This window comes from Sinohyriopsis cumingii, chromosome 7 (genome assembly GCF_028554795.1).
Source record: "Sinohyriopsis cumingii isolate HCF-2022 chromosome 7, ASM2855479v2, whole genome shotgun sequence".
Classification (NCBI taxonomy): domain Eukaryota; kingdom Metazoa; phylum Mollusca; class Bivalvia; order Unionida; family Unionidae; genus Sinohyriopsis; species Sinohyriopsis cumingii.
In genome coordinates, this window is record NC_142967.1 from 117,638,399 (window position 1) to 117,660,074 (window position 21,676).

The window sequence follows — 21,676 nt, forward strand, 5'->3', positions numbered from 1 at the left end:
TTCATAACGGCATCAATTTAATCTTGAAAATATTATTCCCAATGGGCTCAAATTTTTCAGATATGAGGGTTCCATACCACTATTTCCAGTCACCCAAGAGATATGAGGGTGCCATGCCAGCATTTCCAGGCACCCAAGAAATATGAAGGTACAATGCCACCATTTCCAGTCACCCAAGAGAAAGTCCATTGCCATCAACTTGTACAAATATATTGTTTTCACTTACAGAATCAAAGTTTAGAAAATTAAACTCACTCTTTTACACAACATGCTCACCCCACCCCCTTTTCACAAATTCACCTCCCTTTCATGGCCTGATCATGTAAATATACATGACTTAAGAATGCATTAGGACTGGGTTGACCTAACCTGTGACAGTAAATTACATTTTCTGGTCCTATCTACAACCAATGCAAGTCTGACTGAGCAATGCATTACAGTGGGTTTTTGTCATTATTGTCAAGGAAATAAGGTGAAATAACTTTAGACTGAATCAAGCTGCATCTGGTCTGATTTCTTTATCGAATATTAATTTCCATGTCTGAAATGTAGGGCATTTTCTATTTATGTGTTCTAAATCACAAGGTAACTCTTTTTTTCTGTTGTTGTTGCAAATACAGCTTTTGTAGATGCACTCATTCAGGTGTTGCATTGCATGATGGGAAATCTTATATGTTCACAAGTGAAAATATATGGATGTATTTTTCACATATGAGACTATAGTAATGAAACAATATCAAAATTATTTTTTGCCAATAAGTCTTTATATTTCATATGTAAGTATATAATAATTATGAATATTCATCAATCATGGTGCCAGTCCACCTTAATAATATAATCAGAATACAAAACATTTGGTTGTTACTATCTTTGTCCATTCTGTTTCATCTTTAAATATGTTACCTATTCATAATACCTTAGGAGAGCTACAACTACCTCACAAATCCAGCCCTCTCAGATAGTACTTTTAGCTGAAGGAAGCCAAAAATTGTCTGCCAACCTATGTGTGGTGGTCAGGCAGTGATCTCCTCTTGGGTATAAGACTTAGCGGCAGAGTCTAAGAACCTGCCAGTTACTACTTCCACTTATACCAAAAAGCATGCCCTTGTCACAAGAGAGGCCTCACAAAAGCCAGAATCTACTTGGAAGATATACCATTACAAGTTGGAGGAGTTTTTCACTTCTAAGGAAAGTATACTCCATCAATATTTCCAACTTTTTCTCTCCCTATGCAGATGAAGTACTGCCTTTACAATTTGATAACAATTTATGGGGGGGGCCCTGAGTGGCCGAGTGGTCTAAAGCGCTCTTCGTTACGGATCACTGCCATCTCACCTCTGTCTGCGTCGGTTCGAGTCTAAGATTCAGCCAATGTGGGTATGTGAGAAAGCTTGCCAGTAGCTTCTCGTGGGTCGGTGGTTCTTTCCTGGGTTTTCCCAGGTTCTTCCTCCACCATTAATACTGGCCGCCATGTATAGCCAATCAAGTGCTGAAAAATGGCGTTAAACCCCACAACAACAACAACAACAACAATTTATGGGCCTTTATTTCTACGGGTAATTGCCTCATAATGGATATTGTCGCACATTTGTGTACATTTCTATATTTCTACCATCCAGGTTGGATAAGTGCAGGTCAGCTTTCTGTACATGTTTCTATAGGTGTCACCTGAGTCATATTTGTCTGCATAAGCATTCCATCATATTTAAAAAAAACTTTGTCACTCGCACGGGTATTCGACTTCACAAGATAGGTTTGGGCTACATTATTTATATGTGTGCATGTTCTTATACCCTTAAGAAACTGCTATTATATGTATATTTACATCATTTCTCATACATACTGGTGAGTTTCCTTTACCATTAAATTCTTAGCCTTGAAACGCCAAGCTTCAATGATTCTACCTGTACAGGCCATCCTTGACCTTCCCTATAGGTAGCATTGTAAATGAGATTGTTTGCTCTCACTTTTTACCAGGAAACAGTTGTTTGGTATAGCTTATACATCACATGTGCAGGCCTACATGTTTTACTTCTCCTCCTTACAGGTGGTATTGTCATTATATTTTACCTGTACACTTCATTGCTTTATTAGGCTGTCTGCTGTCAATTTCTGGGTCACCTTTTTAAGATTTAGCTTTACACAGACATTGCATTCTAAAAGACAGGTGCAGAGCTACAGTTTTATACATTTTACTCTATTTGTCTTACAAATTAGAACTATGGGCAAAGTGCAGAAATGCACACCTCTAGATGGTCACCATTCTGCTTGCTGACCTTTCCTCATTGTGAGAGTTTCTGGCAGACAAGGGAGATAAATCAACTTGTACCCTTCAGTCATGAAGTGCCAAACATTGACATGCTCTGAAACAGCTCTGGCACCCAAGTCACCACCAGAGGACTTAGCATTGTTGGCAACTCCCACTACCTTGCCTCCTCGGGGTTCGACTTGATTCCTATTGCATAACAGCAAGGGATGGAGCTAACAAACAGCCAAGTTCCCTCTCACTCATCAGACATATGGACAGGTTACATGAATCAAACATCCCATAGCCCGTCCCAAACTAATGATCCTAAAAAAATCCTGCCCACACAGATGGTCTATTTCCATTGCGGCCAGCTTATGACATATGCTGGGGATCATGCAGGGCCAAAACTTCAGTATTACAGGCTCAATCAATCAACAGTCCATCCTCCAGTACCTCGAACACAAGTTTTGCAGACATGTGCAGGGACCAGTCTAATCCACATACCACCTTGAGACACTAATTCAGCACGATGCCAAGAATAGTTCCAAACACTTCAACAGATGTTGATTCACAATTTCTCTACACTGCCATGAGAAGAGACTCTTTACACAGTTACTCTCTTGATGTCACAGCTTTTAATTCAAGTTGTTCTACAAGTTTGGTGAGCGGTAGACCTCATCACTCATCACAAGCTAAGTCTTGTACATTACCGGAGACCTTAGCCTCACCTCATTCAACCAGAAGATGTTGTTTGTTCGTAAGTGATATCTTGACTTTTAGACTATCTGATTTCACAGGAAGATTCAGCCTTCCGAACCTCCATTGAGGATGTTTTCTGCCTTTGACCCCTGAAGTTCTGGCCTCCTCCTCCTACTTCGTCAGCAACCTGGACCATAGCTCCAGCATCTCTTGATGTTATGATGAAACGGAAGAGTTCAACTTCATTTACTTCTGCAGTCTGGGAGAGTTACGGACATTCTGACTCGCTTTCATCATCAGTTTGTCGGCAGTTCTACATTGGCCATACACCAGTACTTCGTTTGGAAACCCCAGCAGTCAGCAGCAATATTGCCGCTGTGGGAATGACAAAGCCACACATCGTTCATATGGAACAGATGGCTTCTGATGACACTCTGCAGTTAGTGCATTATATTGTTGTCATGGCTTCAATCTTGGACTTCATCTGTATGGCTATCTTCCAACATGCAGAACATAGCTTCTCAACGAATAAATCAGGGCATGCACGGGAATCAGTCTCAAGAATGGCCCAAGTACTGAATAGAGCCACTGAAAACATTTTGGCCAATGCTGTATCCACAGCTACATATTTACAATTGGCGGAATGTGTCTGGGTGCTCTCTGCCTGCACTTCCTGAAGGACCACCATAGGGCCAAGCTAAGAGCACAGCCTTTATCCTCTAACCATCCTTTTAATGACCAGATTGAAGAAGTCTGTCATGATTATGCTGAATTTACAGAATTTGTTCCAAAATTCATTTTTATGTGATTAATATGATTTACTTTGTTTCTTTGTCAGATTGCCAGAGCAGCTGCAATGTTCAATATAGATGACATTGTCATCTTTGATGAGATGGGGCAGATGTCTAAGTGAGTATGATGTGAAAATACAAAAGCTGTATAACTAATGAATCGGGACAAACTTTGAATCTAAAATATAAAATGAATGCCCCTTCAAGAATAAAGGCAAACTTCTTGGTCTTAAACAGTTTGACACTGTTTTGTTCATATCACTCAGGTTGCCTTTTTTGCATTAAGATTAGATCAAACAGAATGGGCTTCCCAAAATCAATCTTGGTACAATGTGTGGCATATTCAGTTGAATGGTGAATAAGGAATGTCCTCAATCTTTATATACTTTTTTCCTCATAAAGTATTGTTAACAATTTGTCCCAAAGTTTTGGTGGGGTTGTTTTCTTTACAATTAAATTATTAATAGATTAATTAAAGTTGATTGCACTTGACAACAATGGCCACTGGATGGTTGAGTTTGGTATTTTATTATTTTCAAAACTTGATTTTGCTTACCAGGCCATAAGGCAAGTGAAAGTATGGTGTGTCCCATTATCAGGTGGGATGGGCTCTGCCAGGCTGTATCTTGCCCCATTATCAATGGGGAATTTCCCCCAATGACCATGCCTTCCGCTGCACACCAGGACGGAGGTGACAGGTATGCTACTGGGCCCCCACCACCAAGATATATGGTACAGACAATATCATTGTTGGTACATGGAATGTTAGAACACTGATGGTTATGGGAAAGTTGAAAGAATCCCAAACTTGGCAGTAAAATTTGGCCATCTTACTAAAAGTAGGAAATCTTCAATGCCCTCTTCTCTAAAACTGCTAAACAGACTTGACCAAATGTAACCATAAGAATCTTGGCATGAAAGGCTTTCAAGTTTGTACCAGTGGTGCAAATACCCCATCAAATGTGGGTGACTTTACTAAAAATATAAGAAAAACCTTTAAAAAAAATAGTACTTTGAAGTCTCAAAAATACATTAGCGGAAGTTGACTAAATTTTAGAGGTCATAAACTAATTTAAATAATTTTGCTTGAAGTAGGCAGATCCATCATCAAAAAAAGTAAAAGCTTTGAGTTTCTTTTTAAAAGGATGCATAATTTAACCAAATTTGACAACATTCTTTGATGAAGCTTTTATTTTTATCAAGCTTACCTTGATGAAAAACTCAGCAAAGCAATCACTTCGGAATCTGAATGCATGTCTGTACATCTATATCTGTACCCCCATCTGTCCACACCTCAAACAAGGATCAGGAATTTATACACAAACATGATTCATGTATGTATCTATCACCATGGATTTATAGCAATAGTGAATTATTAATTTCATTTCATATAAAGATATTAAATGATTTGGATTTAACAATAGTACATATGTATCTCATGGCATCCAATTGACAATGTATTTCCGGTTCCACAGCTCTAGTCCAATGGTCAAGGAGCCACCATGCATGGCCATCCAGTCTGTCAAAGGATTATACAAGAGCCTCCTTACTCACTACAGACCTGTTGGTCCTCAAGTTTTGGTCTCTCATTTTGGCAACAGCAGAAGGATTGCTTAAAACCCTAGAAAGTTCTAGACTCCTAGTTATAAAGAATAGCTAAAACAAAACATAACGGCTGAGCTGTATAGGACACAGTTAAGTTTTGGTCTCTCACTGTAACAATAACAGATGGGTTGTACAAAACCCCAGAGAGTTCTGTGACTCTCAGTGACAAAAAAAGAAAGCTTAAAATGTAACAACTAAGCTGTGTAGGACATGGTTAAGTACTAATTTAGTGATACATGTTATGCATGTGCAAACATGAATTGGCTTCATTACACATTGAATCATTTCATCAGAATTACTGTACGAGATTATTATTACAATAATGTGTCATGTAGCACTTTGATGGTCTTTCATCATGAAAAATTGTGTCATGTAGCACTTTGATGGTCTTTCATCATGAAAAGTTGTGTCATGTAGCACTTTGAGACTCTTTCATTGCAAAAAAGTGTCATGTAGCACTTTGAGACTATTTCATTGCAAAAAGGTGTGCCATGTAGCACTCTGAGACTCTTTCATTGGAAAAAGGTGTGTCATGTAGCACTTTGAGACTCTTTCATTGCAAAAAGGTGTGTCATGTAGCACTTTGAGACTCTTTCATTGCAAAAAGGTGTCATGTAGCACTTTGAGACTCTTTCATTGCAAAAAGGTGTGTCATGTAGCACTTTGAGACTCTTTCATTGCAAAAAGGTGCATCATGTAGCACCTTGAGACTCTTTCATTGCAAAAAGGTGTGTCGTGTAGCACTTTGAGACTCTTTCATTGCAAAAAGGTGTGTCATGTAGCACTTTGAAACTCTTTCATTGCAAAAAAGTTGACATGTAGCACTTTGGGACTCTTTCATTACAAAAAGGTGTCATGTAGCACTTTGAGACTCTTTCATTGCAAAAAGATGTGTCATGTAGCACTTTGAGAGCCCTATCTTAGTCAAGGTTAATTGTGTAGGTATCATTTACATTTGCCTTTCTAACTTAATAGGTCTTTGCAATGAGGCAAAGTATACTGACATATTGTCAGTACAAGATCTGTTGCTTTGTGGGGCAAGGAAATACTCCATCTTATTGTCTAGGTGATGTTCTTAATGTTTCAGGACAACTGAGGGATACTTTGTAGGAATGTGGAAAAAGGGTGAATCCAATGTTCAACTTGCCCGAGTTCTCCAGTACTTGGAGTGTCCGCACTATCTGCGCAAATATTTCTTCCCAACCCACCCGGACCTTAAGTATGCTGGTAAGTAATTGCCATGTAAATATGTTTACCCATCCTCTGACAAGTTCTTCAGTTATCATTGGTCAAATTGTGTTATGTAAAGATGAGTAGCCAAAATGTGTTACATGTGATATGATGCCAAGATAATTTATTATTAAGTTAATTAGCTTTGCATGGCCTTGCCTCCATGTAATAGTCAGAATTAAGTTTATAATGTACAAAATGATGTACAAGTACCCTGGTATTTAAGAAGAAAAGAACCTGGGCTCAACACAAGCTCCTCGCCCAGTATGTACCTTAATTACTCCCAGCACAAGGTCCTTACCCAGTATGTGCCCTAATTTTTCCCGGCAAAAGATCCTCACCTGGTATGTGTCCTAATTACCTTCAGCACAAGGTCCCCACTCAATAAGTGCCCTAATTACTCTCAGCACAAGGTCCTCGTGCAGTAAATGCCTTAATTACTCCCAGCACAAGGTCCTTACCCAGTATGTGCCCTAATTATTCTTGGCACAAGAACCTCACCCGGTATGTGTCCTAATTACTTTCAGCACAAGGTCCCCACCCAGGAAGTGCCCTAATTACCTTCAGCACAAGGGCCTCACCCAGTAAGTGCCCTAATTACCTTCAGCACAAGGGCCTCACCCAGTAAGTGCCCTAGTTACCTTCAGCACAAGGGCCTCACCCAGTAAGTGCCCTAATTACCTTCAGCACAAGGTTGCCACCCAGTAAGTGCCCTAATTACTCTCAGCACAAGATCCTTGCCCAGTAATTGCCCAAATTACTCTGTCAATCCATATTTGGGCACAAACATATCATATAACTAATAATGATAAGATTGTTTGTTCTTGTATTAATTGTGCTTAGATATGCAGAGATGGTATTTGCAAATTTTTTCTTTCAGTATGTTAAGTGCTATATGCATAGATACATATTTAGCCTTCATCAAGTGTCACAACACAGAGGTGACACTTTTTAATCAAACACTAAAAAAAAAAACATTTGAATTGCAATTCCAAGTCTAGTACTAATATTAGTATCCCTACGTCCCTCTTCAGCAGGGTACTGATGTGATTCTTTATCTATCTATTGATTAGCAAGATGTGATTCACACCTGGGTATTTTTATTAACACTTTTTCTCATGTTCAAAGCAATACATACCTACATACCTACCTACATACATACATACATACATACATACATACATACATACATACATACATACATGCATGCATGCATGCATGCATGCATACATACATGCATGCATGCATGCACACATGCATATTATTATACATATTAATAACAAAGTCTCCTTAGTTTCTTCCACCTAAATCAAAATGAAAGTTGTTAACAAGATACTTAAACTTTCTCAAAGCATGATATTGTAAAGAATAGGCTACAATTTTGAATATGGTACCTGATTGGATGAGTGTGACAATCAGAAAAATCCTGTGTCATATAGATGCTTGTGTTTTGCAAGATGAGAGACAAACTTCTTGGTAACTTGGACTGTAACTTTGCTTCATTGACAACTTCTCATTAACAGCCAATAACATGAAAGCAATGGAGATGACTGGACATGAGGAAACAGTGTAATGATTTATGACTAATATCAGTTTTCTTGATTTACTTTAATGCATGTGTATTTAAACAATGATCTATTTTTAGCTTATTGAACACATACTTGGGAGTGAATTTTGTATCATATAATGACCTTTATGTTGTAATTTTAGCTTTTTATTCAATATTGTGTTTTTCGTGTACTGCTCATAAATTTGGTTCTACAGTGATATTACTCTTTCCATTCTCAGAATGGTAAATAAAATGATCTCCTCACAGTGTTTCCCTTTATGGACATTTGTGCGTCAGGGATGCACACTGGAGAAAATTGACGCACACATTTTGTTGCCGTGGGTTTTTTTTTACACAAAGGATTTGCATATTGCAATCAGGATTTATTTAATATCCAATGCATTGGACGAGGGATGGCATCATGTATACTTCAAGCATAGGCATTGACTGTTTCCCCGCTTTGTTTGCTCCCTGCATTGCGCTTGTCTATTCGTATAGCAGAGAACAATGCAGAGACCATACTAAATGAAGGAACCAAAGTGGCAGAGGCAGTTTTCTGACAGAGTAGCTTCCCCTAATCTCATGAGCTCTCACGCGATTTCCATCGAGCTCAGCAAGATGTCATCTAGATGTTTAACCTCAATGCTTGTTGCACTAGAAAGTGATCTCCAGATTAAAACGTCATGCACTAAAAAGCATTAGGGAAGAAAGAGAAAGAAGCAGAACACAAAAGAGTAACTGTGGATCTAACTTTAATGAAAAATGGAGAAAATAATTTCCTTGACTGGAATACGGCACATCCATTAGGATTACCGGTGTGACTTCTGATCGTGTGATTGCAAAGACTGCAAAAGTGAATAATCCTTTCCTGACAGGGTTTAAGAATTTTTAAAACATCTGCCCTTGTTCGCCACAAGATATCTGGAGAACACATTATAACCCAAAACATTCTTTCACAACAAAGAAATCAGTAAACTTGCCGAGACAAATGCGTTACTTGGATTACAAAGTCAGCAGGTCATTGCAGATTTTGTTGGTTTTTAACTTTGCTGCAATAAAAGAAAGATCTTAAAGTTCAAGTATAACTTATTAGAAAGAAGATGAATCATTAGCCTCCTTGATTTTAGGATAAATGTGTTCTAGGACAAAGTACAATGAAACCAATGATAGTACACATTTTATGATGGGCAGTAAATTAACTGCCATTTGTTTAAAAAGATTTATTAGGCTTTTTTGTATTGGCTTATATGTATTATGTAGGTTTATAATATTGCTTCAAAAAGATTATAAGGAGACTGTTAAAAGTACGACTTTAAAAGAAAAATGAACTAATAAAATTATTCTTTGAATGGACGATGCATTTGTTTGTTATGTGTGCATCTGGTTTATTTGTATGTTTAGAGAGAGAGAAAGAGATAGTATGTTGTGCAAGTTGCAATATCCTATTTCAGGATGAAAAAGTACGAGTCAGATGACAATCTGTCAGTACATTTTTGACCCCCACATTTTTTATTTGACCCCAGTTCTGACACCTAGGGGTTTTTTTTATCCTCAATTTTACACCCCTGGGGGATGCACCATCTTCATCACCTACTACTGACACTTCATGTTCTTTGTCAATTCTTGAGTCTATATATCTGAGACATTGTGTTTCTGTTCTATACATATCAGTTTTCAAAGGAGTCTATATTTCATGTATATATATATATATGTTTGACACCATATTTATTTTAGACCTATACACTGAACTTAAATTTATAACTTTTTTGAAGAGTGTAATTAATATTCCAGTGCTATCTGTGTGATTGTGCCCCAGTTTTTCCATCAGGTCTACCGAATATACTTGACTGTCCACACGACATGAAGGTGTAATTCTAGTGCAATTTGTGTGATCATGTTCCAGTTTTTCCTGCAGGTCTTCTGAATGCACTTGATTGTCCACTCCACATGTGGGTGTAATATTTCAGTGCAGTCTGTGTGATTATGCCCCTGTTTCTCTATGAAGTCTACTGGGGGAACTTGACCATGTGCACAAAATTAGGGTGTAATATTCCAATGTGATTATTCCATACTTTCCCTATCAGGTCTACTGAACGCACTTGACAGTCCACACCACATGAGGTTGGAAGAAGAGAGTCTCTACAGAGAGGGGGTGGTACTAAACAAACCGGTCAAGCCTGGTAAAGGATCCTATGTAGATGTTGGTCTCAAGAAGGTAATCCATCAGCTGTTTTATCTTCTGCTTTTTCTTATATATATATATTATATTACCTCATTGTCTCAAATTTTTTTGACTCCAATAATGGTGATTATTCAAACTGGCTCATGCAGAATTCCTATGTTTTATATAGAAAAAGCTCTGGATGGGACAGTGATTGCCTGTGACTCTCAACATCTGTGATTCTTCGAATTAAAAATCAAAGCACCCAATTACTTTACATTGAAAGTCAGTCTGTACAGAGGCAACATGTCAGCACACAGTCAAACAATTAATGCTGCAGTATTTGCAAAGTTTGTTTAGTGGATGAAATAACAAAGCCATATGTCATGTTTTTTTATAATAAACCTATCAACAGTTGCATTGAAGTAGAAATGACAGCTTTCAGTTTCTGCTGACTTTCAGTGTAAAGTCATTTAAGGCTGACAGGGTTGAATAATTTCAAGGTTGACTTAAGGACAAAACTAAACGTTCTAAAGGAATAAATGTGCATAAATGCATAATTTAGCATTTAATCAAAGGATTGTTAGCTTGAAAAATAGTAGAACAGAATATATAAAACACTGGTAGTTAATGGATAAAGGCTAAAGTCAAATATGAGCAGACTTTGTAAAGGAAAATTCATTAGTGCAGGTTTTAACAGGTAAACCCAATATTAAAACATAAAAGTTTATGCATTACTGAAGTAACATAACTGCCACAGCAAATACATTGTGACCCTGCTATAGCATGCTCCGTTATAACATGAATTCGGATATAACATGATCGAGGCATGGCTCCCAAAATTTTATGTATTTTTTTCATACACTAAAAAATATTCTTTCAAAGTATGATAAATAATGTATCACATGTTTGTTATCACTTTGGGGAATAGATAGCAGATTTTCAGTTCCAGCTATATAAACTGATGAAGTTTTGAAATTCTTACAAGCTATTATTTCAAACAAAGGAACCGGTCCAGTCAATATTGGACTGAGACAATATTGGACCATGCCTCTTGAGAGATGCTACTGCAGATCTAGATAGTGTTGGACCATGCCTTTTGAGAACGGCCACTGCATCAATCTCTGACAGTCTAACTTACATATGTAATTTGAGTATATTTTCCGAAGATTTCCCCAAAACACAGAATATCGCTAAAGTTACTGCCATTCATAAATTGGCTAATATCAAATAGGTGAATAAGTACTGACCTAGGCCTATCTTACCCATTCAATCTAAACTTTTCAAAAAAGACATTATGATAATTGTATGATGTACTTATCAAACTACAACTTGCTTCACTGAATGTTATCTGGGTTCAGGGAGAATCACACATGTTATGCAGCTCTGGTCTCCATGGTCAGATAGATTGCAGCCCTTGTCCAGGGGAGGTAAGTGGAAGCAATGCTTGTTGATCTTAGGAAGGCTTTAGATCTTGTATTTCACAATATTCTTAATAGCAAATTGAAAATACAGAAATGTGATGCAGCATCTAAATTGTTTGCCTCCTAATGCAAATAGATCACAATGTGTCACAGTAAATGACAACCTTTCTGAAGAGGAGTCAGTAATGTGGAGTACCATAGGGGTCCATACTTGGTCCACTCCTTTTTCTTCAACTCAGTAATGATCTGCCATTAAACATTGCTGATTGCCAATAGATCACAAAGTTAATTATTAGTAAACTGAAGATCTAGAAATGTGATGCAGTGTCAAAATCGTTTGTCTCCTAAGTAAATCACAATGCATCATAGTAAATGGCAACATGCTGTAGTGTAATCAGTACCATAGACAACACAATCCTGTCTGATTTTAAACAATCCAGATTGCACCTTAAGGTATCTTTACAACTGGCCCTGGTTAAATTAGAGTCCTTATGTAAGGAAACTGGCATAAAGATAAATACTGAGAAAAGATTTTAATGATAACTGCTAGACGGAGGAGAGCAAACCTGGTCAGTAATACTTTACTTGTATCAAATGATACAGATCTCCAAATTATAGCTCATGACAAAGTTCTGTGAGTAATCCTTGACAAGAATTTGCACAGTGGTTAACATATCCAGGCTCTGTGTTGAAAAGTAATTTTTGTTGTCCCAGAATAAGAGTCACTGTTAAGAGATGATATATATGTCCCAAAGTAAGTGTCACTACTCAGAGTTAAATATCTATATTTAAGTTGGAGTAACTATCCAGTCAAATGTCTATCCCAAAGTAAGAGTCACTACTTGTGGTTAAATATGTTCCAAAGTAGGAGTCACTACTCAGAGTTAAATATCTATCCAAAAGTAAGTCGCTACATCTGAGTTATTGCAGTCATTAATGTTGTATAAATAAGAGACAGAAGTTCATAGTGCTATGATGTCACTGTACATCCAGTCTCATCCCCAATTTCATAGTGCTATGATGTCACTGTACATCCAGTCTCATCCCCAAGTTAATAGTGATATGATGTCACTACATCCAGTCTCATCCCCAAGTTCATAGGGATATGATGTCACTGTACATCCAGTCTCATCCCCAAGTTCATAGTGACATGATGTCACTACATCCAGTCTCATCCCCAAGTTCATAGTGATATGATGTCACTGTACATCCAGTCTCATCCCCAAGTTCATAGTGATATGATGTCACTGTACATCCAGTCTCATCCCCAAGTTCATAGGGATATGATGTCACTGTACATCCAGTCTCATCCCCAAGTTCATAGTGCTATGATGTCACTGTACATCCAGTCTCATCCCCAAGTTCATAGTGCTGTGGTACACCTTGATAAAAGTGGCATCAGAGTGAAGACGCTGTAATGTAATAGTCACATCATTTCACATTTAACATTGATTTTAGAGACGCTCCATTTCTTAATTCTTACTCTGCGTTTCTCCTTCATTTTGTAGGAGGTCCTGATAGACAGGCATTTAACACAAGGGCTGAGGGTAACGGTCAAAATAGACAACTACCATACAGGTATCCAGGTCTTGTTACTGTAAATGAGTTTTTCTTTTACAAATGTAGCGTTTTGTCAAGAAATTAGAAAGACTACTAAAGTTACCAGAATTATCATTCCCATTGAGAACTAGATGATCATGCAGTATGCATGTTACAAATGAGAAAATTTGCCACAAATTTTTTTCTCTCAGTATTTTTAAATGCACATAGGCATGACATTACATGAATATTTACTAAATTCATAAAGATTTAAAGATGCTGTCAGAGATCATATGATTCACTGTGTTTGTGTGTATGTGTATGTGTATATATAGGGATGGCACTGGCTTTATAAAAGTCGTTGCCAAAAAAATAACCAACCTCAATGTTTTGTCACCAATTTTCAAATAATATTGCCATTATCATAATACAGTTTTTAACATTTTAACAGCCAAAAATGTTGCAAAAAATATCACCAGATGGTATATTTTGTTGCCAGTAAGGGGGAAAAAACGCATTTTGTGACATTGGCGAAGCCCAGCGCGATCCCTGATATATGTATGTATGTATGTATGTATGTATGTTTTATAACTTCAGTGAGTTGTATCAAAAACATTTCAATTATAGATTGTTTGAAAATGGCTGTTAAGTCATAACTTTTGAAACAAAGCAAATCAAGACCACGGAATTCAGTGATTTTCTTTACTAAAATTACAAGTTTTTAGTGATAGTTTTTAATCCTGTAATCAGTTTTTAAATTTGTAATGTTTGTAATTTCTTAGTTTTGTCAAATACATAATTTTATTTGAAAATTATAACCTGCCCCATAGTCTTGATCCCTCATGACCCAATTTGGAAATAAGTTTGCAAACTTTTATGGGTCATCCTTAGCAGATCACTTTTTGTATGTATGTCTGTCTGTATCACAACTATTTATGCTGCTTATATGGTGTTATTTAAGGTTTATTTAGGTTTATATATCATGGAGCTGGAAAATGAGCTTGTCATAAATTAGTAATTAATTTTTTTAAACAGTAGAATGAAATAAAATACTGTTGTTGGTTGAGATTCTGTTTTATATTTTTTTCAAAGAAAACGTAAGTTTTATAAATAAATAGTTTGAGAGGAATCCAGTCATTCCTGGAATGATAATGCTAACACTAAAGCAGCAGCAAATTCAGAACTGAAAATCACACATTTTCTGGTACATTTAATAATTAGGTACATCCATGCTTTATCTCTCTTTTGTCACAACTTTTGATATCTTCTTTGAAAGTTTTTATATTAAATTTCACAAATATATGCCCATGGTGAAATTTCATGAAAAATGTCTGGAAAGAGCCATTAAAATTTCATGGAAAAATGCCTGGAAAGAGGCATTAAAATTTCACACTGTCTGATTCTATATATCTTCATCAAATATATTACCCAGTCTCATTAACATTAGGAAGTTAATCTCAGATGTATTACCCAGTCTCATTAACATTAGGAAGTTAATCTCAGATGTATTACCCAGTCTCATTAACATTAGAAAGTTAATCTCTAATGTATTATCCAGTCATATTAACATTAGGAACTTAATCTCTAATGTATTACCCAGTCACATTAACATTAGGAAGTTAATCTCTGCTCCAAATCATGCCCTTCCTGAAAGATTATAGAAATGTTTTCATCATGTGGATGAAGGAAAGAACTTTTTTTAGATATACTCCTTTTGATCCCACTAGGTGGCCATGCATATCCAGGATGTACCTCTGAAGAATCTATTGCAATTTATTTTTTATTTTGTCTATCTAACATTTATTTTCATTGATAAAGAAAGTCAGAAGGGTTGATATACTTGGTGTATGCAACATTTGTACTTTTCAAAGTGAATTTATTTGTATTTTTGCATATTTTTTCTTGTCCTTATTAATAATATGACAACAACGCTCAGGTTTTCACTGGTGTAATTGTATTGCACTTTTGTTTTATTAGGTCATCTTGGAAATGTGAGGTTGCCTATTTAAACAATCTGTATATTTGTTGTATGGATATTTTTTTCTTCTGCCCCTTTCATTACAGAGAATCAAATGCAAGAAGTGCTGATGTTTTAAAACTATAGAGGAGAACCACAAAAAATGCCTGGCATGCACAAAATGTTTTTCCTAACAACATGTGTGTAGTATGGGCAGAAGATGTTTCAGTGTCTTATGAAGGCAGTTGACAGGCCATGGAAGAAAGCATGCTCAAAGCTCGACATTTTAAGCACTTGTCTGAACTTGGAATCATATATCAGTTTTAGGGGGTGATCGATAAGCTACTCCACCAACTTGTTTTGGTATCGAAATGGCCCATACAGCAACAATCACTTCCTATTTGGTTGAAGCCATGACAGGCAAATCCACTCAAGCTGTATTGGAATCACATGTCACTGCAGCAAACCATCTAGAATGTTTACGAACAAGCTGGATGAAACAAGGACCATTTTTAACCCAACTTGGCTGCTCCCTGAGCGTAAGTCACTATCCATGCCCCAATCATGGACTTAGGAACATTGAAGTTGGTTGTGCATGAGTACTTTTTGACTTTGCCAGCCAGACTGGCTAGCATATTATTGGTCCATTAGTTGTATATCATTTGCTGGACAGCCTTTGTCATGAATATATTATCTTGGACTGGCAACCAGCACATTGACAGGTCACACAGAGATCGGGTCCTATGCCCAGCAGATTGCACAGATCATGTGCTCTGCTTGGACTGGCAGCCAGCACATTGACAGGATATACAGAGATCGGGTCCTATGCCCAGCAGATTGCACAGATTATGTGATCTTCTTGGACTGGCAACCAGCACATTGACAGGTCATACAGAGATAGGGTCCTATGCCCAGCAGATTGCACAGATCATGTGATCTGCTTGGACTGGCAACCAACACATTGACAGGTCATACAGAGATAGGGTCCTATGCCCAGCAGATTGCACAGATCATGTGATCTGCTTGGATTGGCAACCAACACATTGATAGGTCATACGGAGACAGGGTCCTATGCCTATCAGATTGCACAGATCATGTGATCTGCTTGGACTGGCAACAGAAGTACCCAGGAAAATCATGGCAAATCATGCAGCCATGGTCACCATTATTCCATCCATGTCTTGAGAAACTCTTTCACACCTGTTATTTGTCATGGATGCCCTTTATGTAAACAAGTTTGTCACTTCGTGAAGAAGATCACTAGATGGCTGCCCACTATGAAGGCATGCAATTGAAGTAGCATGTTTTCAGTGACTCCTGTCCCATTAATGATATCACACCACTCTCAACTTCCATCCTTAATGATAAATGTCTTACCTTTCCTCTTTGAAGGCAATAAGCTATTCCAATCAAAGTCAAGAACACTGTTCCTTGGTCTCAGATTAGTTCCGAGATCATGCAAGAAACAATTTTGTCTGCAAAGAGAACTTACCTGACATGTCTTCCAACTTAAACATATCCAGCTATGTTCTCTTACCATGTTCCTAAAATGAAACCTGTTTTGGGTTTTTACATGGCTCAACTTATCTCAGTTCAAACCCATCTTCCACCTTGCTAAAGCAGTAATCATACTAGACTTGCTTGTACTATCTTCATCTTGCTGTGTGTTTGAGATGCACTGTCCATGGATTTGAACTATGTGCAGTTCCGTTCTGACAGCTCAGTTATACTAATAACACAACCTGGTTTTCTAAAAACAGGTTACCGTCAATAGGAAACCAACAAATAACTATCCACTCTCTCTATCAAAGGAATCAGTCCGTTAAGAGAGGCAAAGCTGCAGGACCAAGGTACACATCCTTGGATGCTATCTTAGAGAATGTGCAGCTGTCAAAGGCTCTTCCTACCTGTTCAGGCAGGAAAGCAAGACAACCATACAAGCTCAGGTCACTTGGCTAAAGATTTGGTTTTTTTTGGGATTGGTGCACTCTAAACTTGCACAGGTCTAGATATGAATCATGAATATTGTGTTTTCCATGAGACTGGTCTTTGAATGTATTGTATTCATTCAAGACAAAGTTCAGTCAGCTGGCTGGCATGCTCAGTCTGCTTTTTCCATTGTATATTTATGTGACATGGCCTTGTAAAAGAGAGGACTGAATCTTGTCAGGCCACTGATAGCTGCTCAGAGAGTTACCATTTCCCTGTTTTTGTCAGTACAACCTCAGACAGTTACCACTCCCTGTTTTTGTCAGTACAACCTCAGACAGTTACCATTCCCTGTTTTTGTCAGTACAACCTCAGACAGTTACCACTCCCTGTTCATGTCAGTACAACTTCAGACAGTACCTGTTCCCTGTTTTTGTCAGTACAACCTCAGACAGTTACCACTCCCTGTTCATGTCAGTACAACCTCAGTTACCATTCCCTGTTTTTGTCAGTACAACCTCAGACAGTTACCACTCCCTGTTCATGTCAGTACAACCTCAGACAGTTACCATTCCCTGTTTTTGTCAGTACAACCTCAGACAGTTACCACTCCCTGTTCATGTCAGTACAACTTCAGACAGTTACCACCCCCTGTTCATGTCAGTACAACCTCAGCTTGGGCATGACCTTGCAACTTTTGCTGGGTTCACCCAGAAATCATTCGTTTGCAAGGCATTAGTAAGGTGTAGGACCTATGCTGACCTAACTTTATTCTTTCAGTAGAGCAGTCATTGTATTCCTACATGGTGATTTAGATGGATGTTGGATGCTGAAGCATTTTCTGCTTCTCATACCTGTCCTCCTAAAGTAATCAGCTACTGTATTGATGAAGAAAGGAATTTTTGTCATAAATTATGTTTCTCCAAAAATCCTTACATGATCAAATTGCTATCAGTGATTCCCACTCTTTCCCCATAAAGCAAGGGTTTGCTCAAGTTTAAGCTCTACATGCGCTGGATATAGGTTGCCAGCTTGTGAGAACAAGGAGAGTTAATCTGTTAATAGGTACCTCCCTTCATGTGTGTGATAAATAGTTGAAAAAAGAGGCTAGATTTAGAGGTAGCATAGAGTAATTTCTTAATGTTAATGTGATTGGGTAATTTTTTTTAAAAACGAAATTTTCTCTATATGTATTTTCTTAAATAAAAGATTTTGGGGGTAAAAAGAACATAAACATAGTGATTGTTATTTTTTTCTAATTGCTATGACCTCATTATCTTTTTTACAGAGAAAAAGAATATAAAAGGTACAGTTGTAGCCCCTTCAACCCCCAAGACAGATAATGGTATCTACTGGGGGTATACAGTGAGACTGGCCAATAGTATAGGGAGTGTATTTACAGAATGCCCCTATAAAGGAGGTTATGACTTGATAATAGGGACATCTGAGAGGGGAGACAGTGTGGACAGCTTTATTGTTCCATCATTCAAGTAAGTATGCGTAAAAAAAAATATTTCACTAACTGGTTTTATTTTGGAATGAAAAGGAAATGGTGTTTTTTAGTTCATGGTCAGAATTTCTAGGGCATGCAGATAGAAAATTTCCTTTATTCATTTATGATCCAAGATAGATGGACTGACTGTCCTCTATTCATTTACGATCCAAGGATGATGGACTGACTGTCCTCTATTCATTTACGATCCAAGGATGATGGACTGACTGTCCTCTATTCATTTACGATCCAAGGATGAAGGACTAACTGTCCTCTATATTCATTTACGATCCAAGGATGATGGACTGACTGTCCTCTATTCATTTATGATCCAAGGATGATGGACTGACTGTCCTCTATTCATTTACGATCCAAGAATGATGGACTGACTGCCCTCTGTTCATTTACGATCCAAGGATGAAGGACTAACTGTCCTCTATTCATTTCCGATCAAAGGATGAAGGACTAACTGTCCTCTATTCATTTATGATCCAAGGATGAAGGACTAACTGTCCTCTATTCATTTATGATCTAAGGATGAAGGACTGAGTATCTTCTATTTATTTATGATCCAAGGATGAAGGACTGACTGTCTTCTATTTATTTACGATCCAAGGATGAAGGACTGACTGTCTTCTATTCATTTACGATCCAAGGATGAAGGACTGACTGTCTTCTATTTATTTATGATCTAAGGATGAAGGACTGACTGTCTTCTATTTATTTACAATCCAAAGATGAAGGACTGACTGTCCTCTATTTATTTATGATCCAGGGATGATGGACTGACTGTCCTCTATTTATTTATGATCCAAGGATGAAGGACTGAGTGTCTTCTGTTTATTTATGATCCAGGGATGAATGACTGACTGTTTTCCTTTCATTTATGGTCCAAGGATGATGGACTGACTGTCTTCTATTCATTTACGGTCCAAGGATGAATGACTGACTGTCTTCTATTCATTTACGGTCCAAGGATGATGGACTGACTGTCAGACCTGCCTCAGACAAGTGAATAGATGTGGCTGACCATTGCATTATTCAAACTTGTAGATTTTGTGTTAATTTTATTTTAGAGAAAATAACATGTACCTAGTCTTCTGTTACAATTGTATCTTACATCACACGCCTTCCATTTCTCTCTCTCTCTCTCTCGCTCACACACACACACTTTATATATACATATATAAATATATATTTTCAAATAATTTTTATTACATAAATTGGCCAGGTAACTGCAGCAATTTACTGGTCAACCAGGTTTTCTGTAAGTTGGTTGCTTAGGGATAACCATGGATTTTCACAAGTTTTCAACCCCTACAGTTTTACATGACAATAATATGGTATATGGTAACATTCTGTGATATTTGTCCATGTTAGGCATGCAGTGATTGTGTTTGGTGGCGTGAAGGGTCTGGAAGCTAGTCTGGAAGCTGATGAGAAACTTCAGATAGATGATCCACGCTGCCTGTTCCATTATTACCTCAATACCTGCCCCAACCAGGGCATTAGGACCATCAGGACTGAGGTAATAATCTGTACAAATACAACCAGATCTGTGTTAAATTCAATTATTGCCTAAATACCTGCCCCCACCAGGGCATTAGGACCATCAGGACTGAGGTAATAATCTGTACAAATACAACCAGGTCTGTGTTAAATTCTATTATTACCTAAATACCTGCCCCAACCAGGGCATTAGGACCATCAGGACTGAGGTAATAATCTGTACAAATACAACCAGGTCTGTGTTATATTCTATTATTACCTCAATACCTGCCCCAACCAGGGCATTAGGACCATCAGGACTGAGGTAATAATCTGTACAAATACAACCAGAGCATTATGACCATCAGGACTGAGGTAACAGTCTGTAAAAATACAACCAAGCCTGTGTTCAGTTGAGTTAATACCTCAATACATGCCGCAATCAGGGTATTAGGAAAAGTACTGTTTAATTCAGTTAGATAAATGTTTCATATACTTTTATGGTAGATACAGTCTTTGTAGAGTAACCAATGTAAACAATAGAAAACAGGTGTAAAATGACCTAAAGTCACTTGGATAGAGAGAAGACAGGTGTAAAATGACCTAAAGTCACTTGGATAGAGAGAAGACAGGTGTAAAATGACCTTAAGTCACTTGGATAGAGAGAAGACAGGTGTAAAATGACTTAAAGTCACTTGGATAGAGGGTGTAATAACATTATATCTGCTGCACAGTGATGTAAGATTCAGTACACTAAATTTAAAATTCTTTTATTTCATCATAAAATGTTTTAAGCATCAGCTTTTAAAGCACTTTGTAAAATACATACTTAAAATATTTAATATACATACAAATGTACAAATAAATTCAGTTACAAGAATGTTTTTGAAAGTAACATAAATTTCATCCAATAGGTTATATACTGAAAACAATGTAGTATTCACCCAGCTATATGAGAAATAGAATAATTAATATAAAATGAAATACATCAGGATATGTCGGTCTGCTTTGAATAAAAATGAATTGTAGGTCTTAATTTGGGTAATTTTATTCACAACCATTAAAGGCCAAGTTAAATGTTCTATCAGAAATACCTGTGTTGTTAATTAAAACTCCATATACTGTGTAGTGGGATTATTTCACGGACAAAAGACTTTAATCATTTTCCTCAGAAACTAGGGGTTTCAATTTTGGGGGTTTTATATAAGTAATCCAAGGGCAAGGGAGATTATTTTATGTACATAAGATAATAAATTTAAAATTTTAGTTTTGACCAGACTACTATATTTCTAAAATGTTTCCACTACAAAAATGCTGGAATAAGCTATTTTCTCTCGTTAAGCGAGATATATAGCTGTTGTATTGCTAAATGCAGCTTCTTAGTAAAGTTCAGTCTCTGTTAAGCAAACTCGATATGATTGTTGCATTGATAAGAAAACAGGTTATCATTCACATGGAGGAATTAGCATATCCTTTGAATGCTCAGCATTCCTTTCTCCTGTTACTTATTCTCCTAAAGTAATGTGATTGGGGAACGTATTCAAAGGAAAAAGCAAATTTTTAA

At 37.2% G+C, this 21,676-nt stretch overlaps 1 protein-coding gene across 1 annotated transcript in view; it reads left to right on the forward strand.

Moving 5' to 3' along the window:
• Nucleotides 1–21,676, forward strand: part of LOC149796003 (28S rRNA (uridine-N(3))-methyltransferase-like) — a 47,241-nt gene that overhangs the window by 18,292 nt on the left and 7,273 nt on the right. The window contains exons 5-10 of the mRNA XM_089965924.1: nt 3,786–3,856; nt 6,431–6,570; nt 10,207–10,337; nt 13,216–13,285; nt 18,421–18,622; nt 20,005–20,152. Of these exons, the coding sequence (XP_089822050.1) occupies nt 3,786–3,856; nt 6,431–6,570; nt 10,207–10,337; nt 13,216–13,285; nt 18,421–18,622; nt 20,005–20,152 (762 nt within the window). The remainder of the gene's footprint in view (nt 1–3,785; nt 3,857–6,430; nt 6,571–10,206; nt 10,338–13,215; nt 13,286–18,420; nt 18,623–20,004; nt 20,153–21,676) is intronic.